The sequence below is a fragment of the Paramormyrops kingsleyae genome, chromosome 8 (genome assembly GCF_048594095.1).
Source record: "Paramormyrops kingsleyae isolate MSU_618 chromosome 8, PKINGS_0.4, whole genome shotgun sequence".
In the NCBI taxonomy this organism is placed as follows: Eukaryota; Metazoa; Chordata; class Actinopteri; order Osteoglossiformes; family Mormyridae; genus Paramormyrops; species Paramormyrops kingsleyae.
Window position 1 is genome coordinate 27,072,398 of NC_132804.1, and position 17,757 is coordinate 27,090,154.

General features: G+C 42.4%; 1 protein-coding gene across 14 annotated transcripts in view; it reads right to left on the reverse strand.

Annotated features, from left to right (window-relative positions):
• Positions 1-17,757, reverse strand: part of atp2b2 (ATPase plasma membrane Ca2+ transporting 2) — a 130,938-nt gene that overhangs the window by 20,262 nt on the left and 92,919 nt on the right. For 10 of the 14 annotated variants that reach the window (XM_072715554.1, XM_023799698.2, XM_072715565.1 and 7 more), the window contains 10 exons: positions 17,521-17,718; positions 11,020-11,277; positions 10,021-10,146; positions 8,786-8,911; positions 8,119-8,151; positions 6,528-6,614; positions 3,691-3,732; positions 2,571-2,735; positions 2,107-2,321; positions 1,007-1,249 (listed from right to left, as the gene is read on the reverse strand). In XM_072715554.1, the coding sequence (XP_072571655.1) occupies positions 1,007-1,249; positions 2,107-2,321; positions 2,571-2,735; positions 3,691-3,732; positions 6,528-6,614; positions 8,119-8,151; positions 8,786-8,911; positions 10,021-10,146; positions 11,020-11,277; positions 17,521-17,718 (1,493 nt within the window). The remainder of the gene's footprint in view (positions 1-1,006; positions 1,250-2,106; positions 2,322-2,570; positions 2,736-3,690; positions 3,733-6,527; positions 6,615-8,118; positions 8,152-8,785; positions 8,912-10,020; positions 10,147-11,019; positions 11,278-17,520; positions 17,719-17,757) is intronic. The other 4 variants (XM_072715563.1, XM_072715564.1, XM_072715559.1 and 1 more) reach the window with 3 other exon arrangements.

Consider the following 17,757-nt stretch of genomic DNA (forward strand, 5'->3'; position numbering starts at 1 on the left):
AGATGGTGGTGTGTGTGTGTGTGTGTGTGTGTCTGTGTGTGTGTGTGTGTGTTCATTCCTCCCTGTGTGTGTTTGTGTTTCCGCGGCGACCGGGAGGAGGATTACTCGCCAGTGGAGCCATGAAACATGACACAGGTGGCTCGGGATAGAGTCCAAACAACTTGTTTGGGACCAGGTGGGAGCGCATGGTTTAGCGGATCAGAACAGGCCACACCCTCACGCACGGTACACAGACAGCGGGGTGTGTCCTGCATGTCCAACTGCCACCGCCCTGATTAACACGCCGATGGCATTTCACTAGGATTTCAGTTTCATTTGAACTATTCATTTGATTAATTCCATAATAATTAACATGCAATATAGATACTTTAGTTGGAATGCTATTCACCCATTCAATACTGTAAATGTTGCAGGAAAGCATCCCCCCTCCACCCGACTAAAATAAATGCTGTAAAACTTGCTAAGTAACACTGTAACGAGACAGAACATACATGCCAATTCTTTCTTCACCCAAGACCCAACGAGGTGATTCCCAGAAGCAAACACTGAAACGTATGAGTCTGGTACTCTTTAATGGGTCTGACTCCCAAGACAAGACCTGCCCACTCAGATGGCTAAAAATGCTCATTCCAATTACCACCATTTCATTGGAGCCATTCAGAATGTAGGGCACCTCCCACGTCGGGACGCTTTCAGGATATCTTTGGAAATTCTTACTGGCTTCAGCTGGATTTGATTCAAGGCTTTTAGGCCTTTTATTATTTACTATGCATTCCTATCGATGCAATAAAGTAGCTCTATGGCAGGACATCTTTAATTATTGCATAACTAATACCATGAGATTTTTCTGTGTCTCTTAGCGACAAATATGTCAAATTGTTTCATTCCCATCAACTGTGTGATGGGTTGCAAGAGCATAACTTAGCATTGTTGTTAACCAGCCATATGCAAAATAATGTCCCAGAAGCCCAGAAAGAAACAACTGTTTCTGGGAGAAAACCCTTACCAGAATCTTAGTGGTGTAGGCACTGTTGATGGAAATGGCATTGATCAGTATCTCCAAGGTTTTGGGGGGCAGGACGGAAGGGTCAGGGATCTCTTTGTAGTGGACGTCAGCCACGTAAACTTGCACCGCCGTCATGCGGTTGGTAGTCAGCGTGCCCGTCTTGTCCGAGCAGATGGCGGTGGCGTTGCCCATGGTCTCACAGGCGTCCAGGTGCCTCACCAGGTTGTTGTCCTTCATCATTTTCTGGTGGTTTTGGGTTAATAAATGCAGAGTTAATGCAATTGGCAGCAAGTGTATTTGTTGTGATCAAGATAATCATTGTATGCCCATGACACAGCAACCAGGCTCCATGTCTGTTGTGGGAACTTTCACTCAAACTATCTTGGCTCCCCTGTCATTGGCACCATCCATACTTCACAATTTTCAAAATAAAAATAACCTTTATTGATAGTCTGGGATATGGCAAGAAATGGATGTTGTTTCCATTTTTAGCTAATACTCTTTTCTTTTAATGTAAAAAGGACATGGGGGCCTTGTATAAAATGGACTTGTGGCCTTGTCTACTGGGATCTGTGGTGTATTCAACCCACTGGCAGAGAACATGACCGCTACCAGATGAACTTACTTATTATCCCACAAGCATCTGAACACAAAGGGAAGCTAGTCATTGTAGAAGCAGACCACGCTGAATATTTTAAATGAATTGTTCCAGAAATCAAGGGAATCAAAACATTAAAAGATAGAAACACAAACATAGAAACACAAATATTAATTTCTTCTTCTTCAATGCAGCACATAAAACTGAGTGCACCATGCAATGGCTTGTGAGATCAAAGAACTCAAATTCAGTGAAAAAATGTTGCGGCTACTTTTGAGGGACTAACTTTTGTTGAGTTTCTGAAGTTTCTTTGCATAGGTAGTTTTTAGCTTGCTTTTATACATGAAATTATCCTTACACTTTGGAGGTACAGTATCTACAGTAGATGAACTCAAGCTGCATTTTGCAAGTGGGAACTAACAAAGACTTTCCCACAGGGGCGCTTATGATTAGCATCTATTAGGGAAGTATTGAAGCAGAGGACTAGTCACGTTGTGGATACCTTGACAGAGTAGGCCAGGGAGATGGTGACGGCCAAGGGAAGGCCTTCCGGAACAGCCACTACCAGCACTGTGACTCCGATGATGAAGAACTTGACAAAGTATTGGATATAGATGGGTGTGCACTCCGGCAACCACGGCCTTTTCAGGACCACAAAGTTATCAATGCAAAAGTACAGCACCAGGATGATCACCGTGATGGCAGACATCACCAAACCTAAAGGCAGCAAGAAGACGGGCATGTTGCTTACTTAGAGCTTTTCTCCAAATGATTATGCCTGGCAAATACGTTTTATTGATATATACTTCATCTTTTAGCAGATGCTCAGCTTGAGAATGGTTCTTAGGCATTCAACTATAGGACTCCTTCCTGTAAATATCTTCCTATTTAGAACAAATGATTTATGAAATCCAACAGGTTCACTTTGAGATTCATTAAGGTGTCGATACCGCTCATGTTCATTACCTGCTTTGCCGATCTGAACAGCTAGCTTGGTCAGTTTGCCTTGAAGGACTGATTTCTCTTTCTTGGAGACGTTGATCTTTTTCTTCTCCTTCTCATCAGACTCGCCGCCTTCGGCACTCTTCAGAGGCTGCATCTCCATGGCTGCCGCGCCATCCTGTTTCTTCACTGTTAAAAACATACAGTCGCGAGACTCAACGGGATACTTCTGGGAAGAGTGCTCCTCAGCTCGCCACACTGACTAAGTGTCTGCAGCATCCATCGCACTGAAATGGGTGCTATCACCGATCGCACGGTACCACAACATTGCCCACATCTGTGGTGGTGCAGTTATAACTCAAGATCATCACATGTCAGTCATTAAACCAGTCCTGAGCACCAATAACCAATCCATGCCGCATGATTTCTGGTAATCAACCAGAATAAACAATTGTTACCAAATAAAGGATATTGGCAACACAATATTAAGTACAAGACAGCTTAACATAAACAGACGATGTTTCAGAACGGTATGCAGGTGATCCACCTTACGATAATGGCATTGACCATCTCTAAAAGTTCAAAAATATTACACTATAGTTTGGAAGTCCTTCCACTCTACTCTCTGCTGAATTTCTCACCCAAACTTTGAATTTTTAACTTTGAGTATTTAGTTTTATTAGAAATATCGCGAGGTGAGGTACAAGTGAACAATTAATCCAAGCAATGACAATCAAATCCAATAGTTCTTATCTCACAATTGATTACATGTCTTAAATTGCAGATTTCATCTATCATTATTTCACACACACCAAGGATAAATACAACATACATTTGATCTCCAAACACCACGATATATTCCCTATGTACTGCAGTAAACACGACGGCAAACAACTCGGAAAGAAGACGTTATTTAAACCTACGGGTATCACTGACAAACATAATTTGAGGCTCATACTGCACCATGACCATCGAACCAGCAAACAACCCACAAAAAATAGTCAAAACCACATGTATAAAGAAGAGGAGGCTGGAGATTGCATTGGTCTGCTGTGGCTACAGACATGGGGGGGCGAGTGGACGGCTTAGTGATGCACTGTAACAGGGCGGAAGCACACATCAGGTAAGCGAAAGTGGGGGTTACCTTTGGTCTGGCTGTTCTCCAAATTCCCATCTTGCATTTTACCTACGATGAAGACATACGAGACAAAGAACAAAAATAACAAAAGCAGACGATAAAACATTCATCACAGAGACGTCACAGTGAAATCAAAAAAAAAGGAAGACAGAAAAATGAATATTTATTTTACATCTCTGTGACAATAACATACATAACAAAAATGCTGCATCATAAATGATTAATTTAAGCTTCAGCTCAGATAGAGTACTTTATATTTTCTATCCATATCTGATCCTACAGCATGGATTTTTAATTGTAATTTGAAAAATTGTGAATAATATATGTATGCATTACTCTCATAGTTTATTAATAACTGCCTAAACTATTATATTTTAAGATTTAATTAAAATTTAATAACAATTATTCTCCCTTTAATATAACTAATGACACCACTTTTAGGGGTTTGAAGAATGTGTTACACAACCAGATATCTTATATTCTGGATATGCATATCTAAGACAAAAAGAAAGGAGTAGAGGACTGGGAAATTTTATAGCCGATTATTGAAAAAAGATGCAATTTTTATGCCATAGAATGTGGTTGGAAAATTTTGCCAGGGAAAGCTCTGATTCATTGAACTTGATTAATTGCTTTACAGAGCTCTCTTGGCAGCTGAAGAAAAAATGTATCTGCTTCCACTGGGCCAAAACTGACCTTGACGCTGTTTGAGGTCAACAGAAGTCAGAAATCCATCAATGAATACAAGATTTATAGTTTTATATGATATGTGAGGGTGTAAATATTAACATTTATCATTTGTTAAAGAGTTTATTGCATGCATAGATTTATTAAAAGTGGAAACAATTGTAATAGGATGCAGTTAAACTTATGTGTAATATCCGTGCCTGGTAAAACCATGAAAACTGTTTTTTTATCACAGTGCGAACCTGAAACTCAAGAAATTCCCTATATATTTGGTCTGTTTATGTCAAGATTTTTACAAGCGACATAATCAAGGCAAAGCGACCAGAAGAAAGGACAATGTCAATCACACGAGAAAGGCCATTCAGGTATGAACCAGGACGCACAGGTCACAAACTGAACAGGTAGGATGGGGGAGGGGGCAGACAGAGCCAGAGTGAGACACACAGCATGCATGACGTCACGCAGACGCAGGATGCGCATGCAACACCACCAGAGGAAAGTAAAACATGGGAACTGAGCGGAAATGTGGAGCTTTCGTCATAAGCTAGCTTAATCACTTGCCGAGAGAATTAACGAGATTACTAGTTCCAGCACTTAGACGTGTGAGTCTTCATTAGACTGGACCCTGCCAGAGTAAACTACATACAATCCTCATCATTTCTAAGATATGTTAAGTAAACATTAGGTCTGCATGTTTTTTGTTTTTAAGATGAAACAGGTTGTTTAAATACGTCTATCAATATTTCTACAAGGTCTGAAAATGAGGAAAGTGCAAACCTTTTGAAACACTATAAAACACGTTTATAAAATGTATACTCAAACAGTTATTCAGTGTAAAACAAAAGATACCAGTAATAATATTTTACAAGTTTCTTTATTTTGTGTTAACGCATATAAACTCTAAAAACACTAAAAAGTATTTTTTAACAACATAAGAGCGCCACAACTTTTATGCTTATCGATGGAAAAAGGAAATATAAGGACAATTTAGACAGCTCCACTTCTGTTCTCATTATCTGCTAATTTTGGATATAGCTAATTCTTCTGTAGTGGTTTTAAAATCTTTAAGCCTGCAATAATTAAATGAATTGTATAATTACATTAATTTTACTAACTAAGTCTTCCTGGGACATCTTCCCTTTCAGGTGTAATGTAGGAAGACAAAAGTTCAAATAAAAATAACTCATGAATTGTTGTGAATTTAGTAGCCAACATGCTATCTAACTGTTAATCGAGTTTGCATGCTGAAGGAAGTGCCACAATACAGGTGTACGTTTTTGTAATTCATATTAAGACTGGAACTTAAAATGATAGCCCTTCTGTGATTGGTGTAAGACCCACACGGTTTTGAAAATAGTCTCTCGCACGCACACACACACGCACACACACACACGCAGGCACGCACACGCACACACAGGCACACACACACGCACACACACACGCAGGCACGCACACGCAGGCACGCACACACACATGCGCGCACACACGCACGCAGGCACGCACACACAGGCACGCACACGCACGCACACACAGGCACGCACACACACGCACACACACACACACACACATTGAAGACTGCGCCCAGAGGGTACTGTCCCACTTTCATGTTCTAGGTCTGAGAATGTGGGCCATCACATTTTCGGCGACCCTGGAAATCTAGGCCTATATAAAAACTTCATATAAATTTTATTTTTTAAAATGTCTTAAAAAGACGTGTTATAATTTAAAGACACATAGCACAGTGCAATCAGTGTTGACTCACTGTTATCAGTTACAATCGCTCTCAGCTTAACCTTGCAAAAAAAATAAAAAATAAAATAACGAACTATAAATAATGCGGATCAGACTAAACCAACTCTTTATGCCACCCCCGGTCCTAAAACCCCAGTGCATCCAGAGTGTGCCAATAGGCTGTGTTTTAGCAATGAGCTAATTATGCTTAGCACAATTACTTATTGTGGCATTCCTAGTCAGTCAATAATATTCAAAAAGAAAAAAAAACAGAAAGGAGGAAAAAATTAAAAAAAGAAAGTAAGAGATTAAGTTCCGGTGACATGCATATCAGAGGAATGTACAATACAGTCAGCAGAGAGAGGAAAGTCAAGACAGCTGGAGATGGAAATACCCAGAGCGACTGGGCGGTCTTCTCAACGTACCATTGACTAGGCTGGCACTACCAGCAGCACCTGCAGCCCCATCGGTAGTTATTGTTGCGATGGGGTGGGAGGACGGATGGGAGTGGTCTAGCAAGTAATAATGGATAAGAAGGGCAACAGTGAACAAAAATAGCATGGTTAGGAGCCTCATCACCATGATTAGCACTGATCTATGAACTGCTCCAACAGAAAGAACTAGAAGAATACAATCTATAAGGCATAACGACGTCCACAATGCAACATGACAGGTCACGCACAGTATGGATAAACAACAACACAATAAAGTAAAATATAACACAACACAATGACCAATGGCACTATAAGCAAGAATTGACCCATTTCCCTTTAACAAAACCTGTAACCAGTAAGGGAGGGGGGGGGGGAAATCAACTTGAATGAATGAATTCATCTATATAATGATTATAGATCATTGACTGCCAAAGAGGTCACAGGAAATGAAGCAACTATGCACATGTATACTGATTACTCTTATCAGTGGCTACAGATTTTTAGGGAACAATGATATCAGCCCAGGCATACATTATAGATTAGTGGTTCATCTACAGACAAGTTAAAAGCAATGGAATTTATCAGATTGGTGTTTTTTTCATTTCTTATTCAGTCACTTGGTAATTAAATAAAATTTCACAGGGTTGCAGTATAAGCAACAAGGTTCCGTTGCAAAACAGCGAATGTTTGAAGGCATGTTGCTTGTCTGTCATCTCGCTTGGGACGACTACATTGTGGTTTCCTCCAATCATTTAAGGGAGGGTTTCTCAAACCAGTCCTCGGGGACTCCCTGAGAGTTGGGAGGGATCAAAAACATGGACTGTCTGGGGGTCACCAAGAACTGGTTTGAGAAACACTCATTCAGGGAGGATGCCACCAAACTCCACGCCCGACTGACACAAATTTTAGCTGAATGGGTACAAGTGCAGGAATGCAGCAAGATACACTGCAACTGATCTCAGGTCAGTGTATTCACCTTTGCAGTGAAAGAGGTCATCCTGCAGTAAAGTCTCTCCCCAAACTAGCCTTCACTGCAAAGGTGAAATAAAATTGTTATATATATAGATATATAAATTTTTATTTATACAGTTGGGCCTGTCAGACCACTGTTGAGCAATAGCTTAATCTATATGTGATTATGATTTTAATCAAGTGACACTGGCAATTATGATTGAAATCAATATCGTTTCCATGGCTGCAATTGCATAAACAAGGGCAGCGTTGGGGCGATGCTGACATGCAGTGCGATGGCCCCTCATTCTGTCATTGGGGGATTCACCCCCAGGTCAGTTCACTGGTACATGAATGTGATGTGTCTCCCTTTTTTCTCCCCCCACACTTAAAAGGAGGAGATGATAGCACTCCTCTTTTTAAGCGAAAGAATCATTCATGATAGAAGCTGAGTCAAAGATGGCGGGGGGTGGGGGGGCATGGGGGAGCGGGCTGGAGTCGGGGCGATTTGCAGGAGTGGTCAGTGGGCAACGATCAAACTATGAAAGCACCAATAAAACACCCCCCCCCCCTCCCCGTGCCCTCGGGGGGTGGAGGGGGGGGTGCACGGTGGTGCAGGAATATACTCTACCTGTAGTCTGCTGGCCATTCTCCACTGCCTCACCTGTATGGTGATTTCCAGAATAAGACAATAAGGCGGGTGTGACCAGACGCTCAGTGAGAAGGTTACACTGCTAGCCCTTTGCGAGTAAGGGGGAGCTTATCACAGTCATACAAACCGCTCTGCCCATGCTGGCATGGAAATAAGTTAGGGACGCTCACGATATTTCAATATTATTATACCTGCGTGGAAATCTATGCTGCTGGAAAATTATCACAACTGTACTGAATCCTTTGTTGATATTACAGAAAATACCCAAATGCTGGTCAAATATGAAAAATCATTTTAGACAAGCGATTTGTTTTACCTGCATGTGATATTTGCACTTGTCAGACATTCCCTCCTTTGTCTCTAAAAATAAGCTAAATTGCTTCAGTCCAGTAATACCCAACCATTTCCACTGTCAGTGAAAAAAACCCATCGCAAAAAATTAAAAAGTCATAAACATTTCATTGCGCTGGTGCGCATGATAATCACCTGAAACTAAATATTTCTCAAAAACACCAGGACTCTAGGAAATGGGAAATATCAAACTATCCCTGTAGCTTTTTACTCTGCAAATCCAAAACACCAGATGGAGTCTGAGTCCCATCAGAACTGAACTGTACATGACACAGAATGTGACTGATGGACATACCTTTCTTTTCCTTTTTCTCCTCCTCTTCTCCGCTGGCACCCAGAAGTGTGAAGATGATGCCCGTCTGGGAGTTGACCCCCACTGCGGTGACCAACATCCGCCCTGAGCCCTCCATCACGTGGGTACCTGTATGGGGGAGCCAGCTGTTCTGGGCACTTGGACACCAAACCCACAGTTCCAAGATTCCATGTTCCACAGTTCAGCTCCTGGACCCAACATGTGGAAAGAAAGCTATCCGAAGGGCCATTCTGGCCCTCTAAGACGGACTGATAAAGCTGGATCTCTGTTGCTTATGCGTTGGAAAAAGATACAGAGGTCATAGACAGGTGACATCGGTGTCAAAACAGCATAAGGTGGTTGACTGGTGGCAGTGAGGACTGTAATATGACTTGTTCGATGCTTACTCACTCCTGCAGATGCAGTATATACTCATGTATATATGCAACCCTGAACCACTGAATGTAACAGGACAGTCAAACACTAATTAGGTACATACAGATGTGGATAGTTCCGGTCCAGAAAATAAAAATCCAGACCAAGGATTTGTTTCAAACAACCAGTTGAGTACTCCGTGAAGACTGAGCACATAAAACAACGCAACTAAATCCCTAAGCAGATTATTTTACGAGTTGTTATTAATTCAAGAACCTTGACAATAGGAAAAATGCCTGCTTCATGTACTGTAAATTTCTGAAAGTATCTCAAAATATAAGGTAAGAACCACAATATTGTAAGGTCATATAATGTTAGTTCTTAGTTCTAAGATTTATCATTAAGGTTATAAAGAAAACATCGGGGACAAGGGAGGACTTCAGAGATAGAGAGCACAGCATTAAATTTCCTGGAAGGAAATTTTGATGCAAAATCGAATGTTTAAATTTATGTAACAAAAATAGCTACTGTCCTCCAATCTGAGAAACGAGAAGTGCTATTGCACACGATGGTAAAATAAGTTAGCATGGCAGCTAAACATTTCCCTCTGAAATTATGATGAAGGTCCCTTTCCATCCCTCTGGAAAACATCAGAAAGTTGTGAGTTGAATGATCGATTCTGCGCACACGAGGGGACCCGGCCAGCAGGGAGTAGCAAACGGGCATAATGTGAAGGAACGTGGCTAGGGAAGGATGGCACGGTGACCTGGAAAATCGTGCCACGACCCAACAGTCCTTTGCTCCACAATGAGACACGAGGTCGAGCACAAAAGATGGGCCATTGCTAGACAAGCCACACTGACCAGAGAGAAGCATGGGGTCTCTGTCCGGCGCTTTCCGTACGTGATCCGACTCCCCTGTTAAGGAGCTCTCATCAATCTTCAGATCATTTCCTTGTATTAAGACCCCATCGGCTGGAAGTAGGTCACCTTTAATGAAAAAAAAAACAAAAAAAAGCAATAAAACGCACAGCTACTGCACTGTTGACACGACTGGAAAAAAAAATGCTAAATTGCATCTCGAACATGAGTGAAATTGTACTTAAGGTTCAATACGTAATATCCAAAGTGAAGTCGGCCGTGCAGGCTTTGAGCGCCGCTCTTCCCGCGGCTGTCAGGTTAAATGGACACCCCCCCTCATCCTCCCTAATGGACTTAGCTGTTGCTGACCTCATCACACTTCAGTTAGGTGCGACCCCCCCCCCCCAAGTTCCCCAATAATTGGTTTCATCAGGATATTAAAGCAGCCTTTGTGCGTGAGTCGGGGAAGGGGAGTATGTCTAAAACAGTCATGCCGATTTGAAGGAGATGTGGAAAAAAATATGGTTTTTCATGATAGCGAACAAATTAAGAGGAAAAGGGCGCTGACGGCTATAGGGGCTGATTTTATTGGTGCCTTTGGGATGAGACAGAGAGGCAAAGCAAACAGTGTAGAAAACAATCATTGGGCTCCCTAACTTAAAAGAAGCAAACTGCGAACCCACGAGAGCTGAAGCATTCCTTCAGGGTGCTCTCTCCAACAAACACAATGACCCCGTTTATACTTTCAATACAATTAGTTACAGTTGTGTAAACGGGCTTCTCCTGAACATCTATGCCCTCCCCGAATCGTAATCAGTTTTAGGGTGATAGTATTTCAAAAATTATTGTGTGAACTTTGGTCTGAAAACCAATTCACAGAGATAATCTCCTGCAGTGCGAGGTACATTGAGATTCATCGTGACATTTTCTTTACACAGCTGGGAGAAACAACCTTTTCGGTGCAGCCCCGGCATATCAAAGAGACCCCGAGGAAACACCTACCGTATTTGATCTGTGCGATATCGCCGACCACGATATCTGCAACAGGAAGCTGGATGACCTGGCCTCCACGGACAACTTGGAACTTCTGCTCCTGCTCGATCCGACTCTGTAGACCCCTGAATTGCTTCTCCTTGCTCCAGTCATTGAAAGCCGTGACAAGCACAACGCAGACAACCGAGAGCAAGATGGCAGCGCCCTCGATCCAGCCGGCCTCCGATTCGCCCTCATCTTCGACACCCCCGGCAGCAGCCCCGCACGCTGTGTGGACACACAAGGGAGGAGGCCATTACAGGTGCGGTTCAGGAACACGGAGGGACTACAGGACCATACCTTCCACACACACAGGAGAACGACTATTCAGAAAACATCAAACCCAGCAGGCCACCATGAACAGAATCACCAACCCCTTATCAAGCTGTTGCAAGGTACTGCAAACAGAGGATTCCTGGAAAAACTATCTGGCACAACCTTTTGTTATTAATGTAGGCACAGGAATGTATCTCACCCAACCATTATTCTTTCCCCATCATGCCTGGCCTGCACCATTCATCTTTAAAAAAGCCAGGGACTTTGAAAAAAATTCTGGCACACGGTGTGGCACCATTACAATACCAAGTGAGGCACCCTGAGGCCCTGATCCACCCTGACAGGTGACAACCCTAGTCCAGACTACTAAGGTCAAGTCTAGTGTGGATTCTCACTTGAATCCTTGCAGTATAGAACTGCTCTCATTTAAAATAATTGACAGTAATTCAGTAAAAAAAAATTTTAGACCACTGCGCCTGTAACAGGTAGGCTGCCTTTTCAAATCCCAGGGATCCAGAGTGATTCACTATTGGACCCTTGAACAAGACCCCCAACCCTTCTCTCTCAGTTATATGTTGCTTTGGATAAAAGTTTCGGCCAAATAAATTGTAATGTCGTATTCCATTAAAAAAAGGGAAATAAGATGTAGTTTGTTTTACATTCTATAACAGCACAACTTCCATCCATTCAACCAACCCGCTGATCCTACTGGGTCGCGGGGGGTCCAGAGCCTATCCAGGAAGCAACGGGCACGAGGCAGGGAACAACCCTGGATGGGGGGCCAGCCCATCGCAGGGCACACTTGCACACCAGTTACTCACACATACACACCTAAGGGCAATTTAGCAACGCCAATTAGCCTCAGCATGTCTTTGGACTGTGGGGGGAAATCGGAATACCCGGAGGAAACCCCACAACGACATGGGAAGAACATGCAAACGCCACACACATGTGACCCAAGCGGAGACTTGAACCCAGGTCCCGGAGGTGTGAGGCAACAGTGCTAACCACTGCACCACCATGCCGCCCACAGCACAACTTGCACACTGGAAATAATGAATAAAATTAAACTACAGCGTGGATTGCAACAAAGTTTAAATGTAACATTCTGCTGCAATGGTTTGGGATTTCCTCAGGACTAAATAAGCTTCGATTATATAATTTATTGAATTCGGTTAATTTATCTGTGATGCATCGTGACTCCCAGTAGACTGACAGCTCATGCCTTCTCTGAGTAGCTTAGATTCAGCACAGAAGGATCTGCTAAAAGGGCCAATGGCAGGAACTGCCTGTAGATCACCGGCAAAAGCAGAGAAGTGTCCTACAAGTGAACCCTAATTCCTACTATGCCACACGGGCCATCTGTGCCGCTGAGGCTGAGATAACACAAATGGCTGGCACTCCCCTAGGCCGGGGGACTTAATGGCTGAGCCTGTCTCCCTCTACTATGAACGTGGGTTCATTGGCCTTCTGAAGAGGAGTGAGCAGTGCTTTCCGTGTGTAAAGTATCTCGGCAAAGTCCGTGACCCAAAGGCTGAACAAAAAAAGAGCGGGTGATGGCACACAGCGGTGAACGTGTGGAATAATCCTCCCCTGAGTTGGAGTGGGTGTAGTGCATTGAGGGAGAGGCATATGGCAAAAGGATATCCAACCAATCAAAATTCATCAAGAAAATTGGACCAATAGCTGCATAGCTAGCAATCTGAATTTGTCATTAAATCAATCAATGAACGCTGAACCTTTATGAGCTTGTATGTTTTGACTTGTTCTTATACAACAACTATTTTTTTAACTTTTGAATATAGCTTCTCGCTTCAGCTGATGTTTGGACAACACTTAGACAAGATATCTGACAAGATCCTTCATGTTTTTCACAGAATGTGGCAACAATAAACTGAAGACCTAATATACAGTAACTGTAGGGGAACTGAAACTCCTCATAAGATTTCTCTGAGTGAAGAGCTTTCCGTGGTCTTGGAGATAAATATTAAACTGAATTTTGCAGGATAGGGATTACTGCAGACAGCAGCCACCTTAATACTGCATGTTAATGCAAGAAAGACAACCTGTCATGAAGGAAAGTGAAATGTTCAGGTCTACCTAGCATAGATCAGCACGGGGGCTCCACATCTGGGGGGTTCATTACTGCCTCTGCTTTGTCTGTGTAAAGTCTGAATGTTCTCTTAGTGAATTGAACAGTTCCCTGCTTCAGTCCAAAGCACCTAGGCTACATTGTATCTGTAAAGTGACCATAGCTGTGATTGTGTGTGTATATACACTCTGGCTGACTGACAACCCATTGAGGGTGAACCCCAGCCTTGACCCCTGGCTCCCGGACCCCCACCCTCCCTGAACAGGGTAAGTGAGCCTGGAAGATTGATTGATGGGATTCAGTTAGTCGATACAAGGATTACTTTCAGAATGCTGTAAATGCTGCACATCATTTTGCTCCCGTAGAAACAATCCTTCTTACAGTTGTCGTTAATCCATTCTGTCTTGCTGTGAAAGTGAGATTGTGAAACATTTCAATATAATCAACATTTCAGCTGTAGCCTTAATTAAAACCGATTTATGATGCTCCACAGTTTTAAAGCCACATGATTTTTAAAGTGAGATAATTTTCATAGGTTTTAAACATCGTGCAATGTGAGTGATTTGCCAGCCTTATCATGTAGGAAAATGATTATTTTTCTCTGAACTCCGTATTGATTCTGCAGTGACTTATATTCTCCCGGATTGCCGCACGCAGAAAATCTGTAATAGCATTATTCAGTCTGACCCCTCCGGTGTCTGGGAGGACTGTGGGACAGACGCAGCAATTAATCTTCCTTTTAAAAACACCAAAAAAAGAGAAAGACTCGCCACTTTTGTTCTCCCAGTGAGGCTATGTGTGAGAAGTCTCTCTCACATTAAGAAAACTGGGACATTTCTACACTCTCAAGTTCCAGAAATCCGGCAATTATTTATTTTTTGACCACCTACATTTGTTTTTCAGGTATCCCCTTTCATGTTTCCTCGAAGCGATACATCAACAGATCAGTGCTTCAGGCCTAAATGTAACAAAACCGTGAACACACAGGTATGAGAAGACGTTTTGAGCTCAGATTTATTAGAAATTTTTGTACACAATTCTGTAATTTGTCACTTTTAATGCCATCCATCAATCATGCCGTATACTATACTTTCCCGCAGCTAGGCCTTACTGTATGGCCACGCAAAATTTATTTTTACATACATTTACTTAATTTTTTTATTATTTTTAAAATTTCAGACGTATTTGTGTGTGGCTGTAACTAGTAAGTTACAGAGGTCGTAAGTCGTGGACAGTCTGCGTTGAAGTTCTTTTGTATAATCGGTAGCTATCAGCTGCTAACAATGTTAATCTTTTCACAGAAATAATCATGAATTCACATCTGCAATATTGTAAAATAATTAACATAAAGCTACTTCTAGTGCTACTAAATGTATAATTTAAATGTAGACTCCCTCAAATATGAGGTCCTGTCCCCATAAAGCTAACTGAACCCAAAAACTGAGTATTCCAGTTTTTTTCTGAAAGACCCTCCCTTCATCTCGCATTACACCACAATACTGGATTTGTTCCCCCCCCCCCCCCCCCATAAACACACTTCATATCATACAATAACTACCTTTCTGTTATTGTAATGTTTTTAAATGCTGTTTCTATTGCGTCTACAGCAACCCAACACAAACACGTCCAGACGAGACATGAGTATCAAAACATCACAACTCAAATATAAACGATCCAGACCCTAATTTATTTTGTGTACCTTCAGTCTGGGCACGGTAACAGACAGATTCTCTCCCAGAACTATCTGGTGCACTTGTGCAGTGACAAGTGCCTGAGGCAATACCACCTGAGAAAAAACAAAACCAACCCACCTCTAACCTAGGTCCAAATGATGGAATCCGGGAAAAAAGTCTAACAAACAAACAGTCTAAACAAACAAATAAATCAAACAAAATGCTTCATGATATATTAAATTAAACGTAAGAAATGGATGCATAAGAATACCAGCATATCAGGCATTATGAGCCACATCACAACCATCAGATGAACTAAATTCATCACTAGCTAGAACATAGTCACACAGACCAGTCTTCATCCTCGGTAGAAGCCATAAAACTATTATCCTGCATTAACATAGTCTCTCTCCCTCTGTCCAAACACCCTCCCTGCGGCATTTGCCATCGTCAAACCAGTCTCACCACTGGAAGACTGTCAAGGTATAAGCAGTGACAACCAAAATTCTCCAAACCTAGAAAGACAACTTATCTCACCAACAGAGAGCAGCCAAGGCACCGAGCATGAGCAGAAGGCTCAAGATATTAAAGTTTTAAAGATACAGCTCTGGAAAAAATTAAGGGACCACTCTATACTTTTAAATAATCTGCATTTTTAAATCCTGGTTTAATCCTGGTTCTGCTGGCAGAAGGCTACACTGTGAGACAGGCTGCTTCCAGGCTCAAAATTTCTAAGACAGCAGTACACAAGAACAAGGTGAAGCAGGAGACACTGGGAACGACCAGAAACCAGCCAGGTAGAGGGCAGAAGCGAATTTCTAATGCTAGAGATGACCATTAAACAATCCGACAGTTTTTCATGAATCGGAGGATGGCATCAAGTGACCTTCAAAATGAATGGGAAACATTAAGTGGTGTGCTAGGACAGTTCATAACAGGCTTTTAGAAGCAGGACTGAACACCCATAAAGCAAGGAAGAAGCCCTTTTTGTATATTTTACACCCATAAATATTTTATACCCATAAATTGAGAAATGAGTGAAACTGAAATTTTGCTGTGGTCTCTTAATTTTTTCCAGAGCTGTATATCTGATGAGGCATGGGGCCCTATTTACCCTGGATAGTACAGCCATTTCAGTCGACACTTGGTGTCAAACTCAAATACAATCGTTCAATGAGCTAAAATTCAAAGATTGTGTTCGAAGAGTGACTGAAATTTAGACGGTTATGCTGATGGATATAACTCCACCAGCTTAATGGTTATTTGTCAACTCCACATATAATGGGCTATTCTGATGTATGAACCTCACCTTCAGCATGCCCCTGTAACGACATGCATGCCACACACCTCACTAACTCCCAGCTTAGAGAATACATCCAGCCCTCAGCCCAAGCAGTCCGAGACATATCAGCATCCCCCCCCCCGCCCACCATCTAAACCATTTGAAATGGCCTCATAGGAAATAATCTTTAATGGTTTAAAGTTTAAGAGAAAGCCGAGATACAAGGACCACACAGGATGCCATACCCAAGGAGGGGCGTGATGATGCAGTCAGGAATAAAAGTTAATACTTAATGACCCACTAAAACTCCTTGAGAACATCACCTCCAGAAGAAGCGGTCAATTTTTCTCCCCCAAGACCCGCGCCGGTCGACTAAATTGGCAACAATTTATAATTGTTTCTTTTGAGTCAGCCGAGTGGCCATGACTTCTGCTTCTTCGGGCGAGATAATTGATCAGCTCTTGCTTCATATCACCTCTGTGATGAGCAGCGTTTAGCCGGCTCTCCTGAGACTGATCCTCCTTCATTTCTCTCCGGCAGACACCGCAGCATGGCGCTGAGAGCCACGCCGGCCTCAGACGCCCTACGCTCGCCTCCCACACAGCGGTGTACCGTCCCCTCTGCAGGCTAAGCACTCCAACACTGAGCATGTCTCACAAGCGACAGCCTCTTCATCTCTGTAAGCCTGGTGAAACCTATGGATCCCTCTTCAGAATAATGAGGAGGGAATATCTGTGGTATCTATCTGGGACAAAGTCGCAGGTACTGCTGCGACTGATGAAAAATTTGATATTTAAGGTTTTGTGGAACGGATTACCTTCGTCAGTCGAGGACTGCTCATACTGTGGTATTTTGCTTATGTTCAAAATCATGCTAAATTATGAATGCTTATAAATTCTAAATTTCAGCTGGAGGTTAGTCAAAATAATGATGCAAATATCTTCTCAATTAAGTTCACCGATCCCCTGAAATATATCCCAAGAACCCATGGCTTAAGGCTCCTGTTATGGAGGAACTTCAAGGTGGATTTACCCCTATTTTTAAGAGCCAATAAAAAGCCTATACAGTGGACAACTGGTGAGGATTCTGTGGTGCTTTCAATCAAACATGAATAAGAAGATAATGAGAGGAGCTTCAGCAGCACCTACCTTCACTGCCTTCCCCTGGTGGCTGATAAAACGAAAGGCCCAGGGAGATGATGGCGGCAATTTCTAGAATAATAAGGGTCACGTCTTGTAGAGCTTCCCACACTAACTGTAAGAACGTTTTTGGCTTCTTTGGAGGTATAAGGTTTCTCCCAAAAATTTCTTTCCTTTTGTCCAGGTCTGTGGCAACCCCAGCCAGGCCTGCAGAAAACAAGAAGAAATCAAATTCAGAAACGTTTC